The following is a 1,289-nucleotide window of genomic DNA, read 5'->3' on the forward strand; positions in this document are numbered from 1 at the left end:
CCACTGACCCCAGCATGGAGGGGTGATGGCCAGGGCAACCACGAGGGTCAGCCTGGCAGAAGCAACTGAAGCCCCACACCAAAGAGAGGTGCCAGTCCCACAACCCCGGGGCAGAGCACAGGGCAACAAGCAACCTTTCAACCAAAGGTGCAGCTGAGATAGGCACTGTCTGTAGGCTCTACTGATGGCAGTGTTCCTGGTGCCCCACAGAAAAGCAGGCATACTGCCACAAATCAAAGCCTGCAGAGAGACTCAGAGAGCTCACAGCCCTGTCACAAACAGGCTGTCCCCCTCTACGCACAGCCCAGCCCTATCCCCTCCATGACTCACCATCTGAATCAATGCTGTTCAAGGCGGTCGGTGGGATGATGGACACTTTGTACTGACCCAGAGGGCACCTCTTGCCAAAGAGCTCCTTGCAGGCGCTGTGAACCTGGGGACACAGAGACAAGTGCATCAGCAGAGCTACGGAATGCTGCACCAAAGCCCCCAGCCTCACTTTCCCCAGCAATGCAGCCAGAAGGGGCAGGATGGGCACGGGGATGGACGCATCCTTACAATGGCCTTGCACCAGAGACACCGCCAGTCCTGAAGCCTCCGGACACTGCCGCAGGTCCTGTCCAAGGCGGCGCAGCGGTTCCCCCCCAGCCACTGGTGGGGCATGGCCACCTGTGGAGAGGGGGAGTCACCAGCAGCACAGCACCCCATCACCGCCACACCCGAGGGACAGCAAGACCCAAGGGACAGTCCCCACAGCAGGGCCAAGCAGCCCTAGGCCCCCCGCATGCCCGCTCATCCCTGCCCTCCAGCCACCAACGCATGGGGCAGAGTAGGGGCATCCTCAGCAAAAGTTTGCAGGTGGCAAACATGGAGAGCAATAAAGGATGTTGGGTGTTGGAGGAGGTGTCCCCGGGCCATGTCCCTACCAGCCAAGCTCAGAGGCTACACAGTGCAGGGGGCAGCTAAGTGACAGGGACCTCTGGCTCCTGATGTGGAAGCACAGCATGGCCAGCTCTGTTGGTGACTCTGTCCTGCCAGGGTCCCCTGCAGGGACTCCCCAGCTTACCCCATCCTCATCCTCGATAATTTCAGTGCCGATGGAAGCCAGGGTTGTCCACTTGCAGTTGTTGGTGGCTCTGACAGCGCAGCGCTTGTGTGCCTTGAACTTGCAGACTGTGCGGGGGGGAGCAGTGATGGTCCCCATGGAATGCGCAGCCCTGGTTCTCAACCCCTCCGCAGCCAGTGATGGCGGCCAGTGGGCATCCCCCCACATCCCTCCTGCTCCAGGC

The 1,289-nt window shown here is 60.9% G+C and overlaps 1 protein-coding gene across 1 annotated transcript in view; it reads right to left on the reverse strand.

The window, feature by feature from the left end:
- DGKK (diacylglycerol kinase, kappa) overlaps positions 1-1,204 on the reverse strand; it is a 9,322-nt gene extending 8,118 nt beyond the window's left edge. Inside the window, exons 1-3 of the mRNA XM_010011230.1 lie at positions 1,067-1,204; positions 559-669; positions 331-433 (exon numbers count right to left, since the gene is read on the reverse strand). Of these exons, the coding sequence (XP_010009532.1) occupies positions 331-433; positions 559-669; positions 1,067-1,204 (352 nt within the window). The remainder of the gene's footprint in view (positions 1-330; positions 434-558; positions 670-1,066) is intronic.
- Between the last annotated feature and the right edge of the window lie 85 nt (positions 1,205-1,289).

The sequence above is a fragment of the Nestor notabilis genome, unplaced genomic scaffold (assembly GCF_000696875.1).
Source record: "Nestor notabilis isolate BGI_N333 unplaced genomic scaffold, ASM69687v1 scaffold16673, whole genome shotgun sequence".
Lineage (NCBI taxonomy): Eukaryota > Metazoa > Chordata > Aves > Psittaciformes > Psittacidae > Nestor > Nestor notabilis.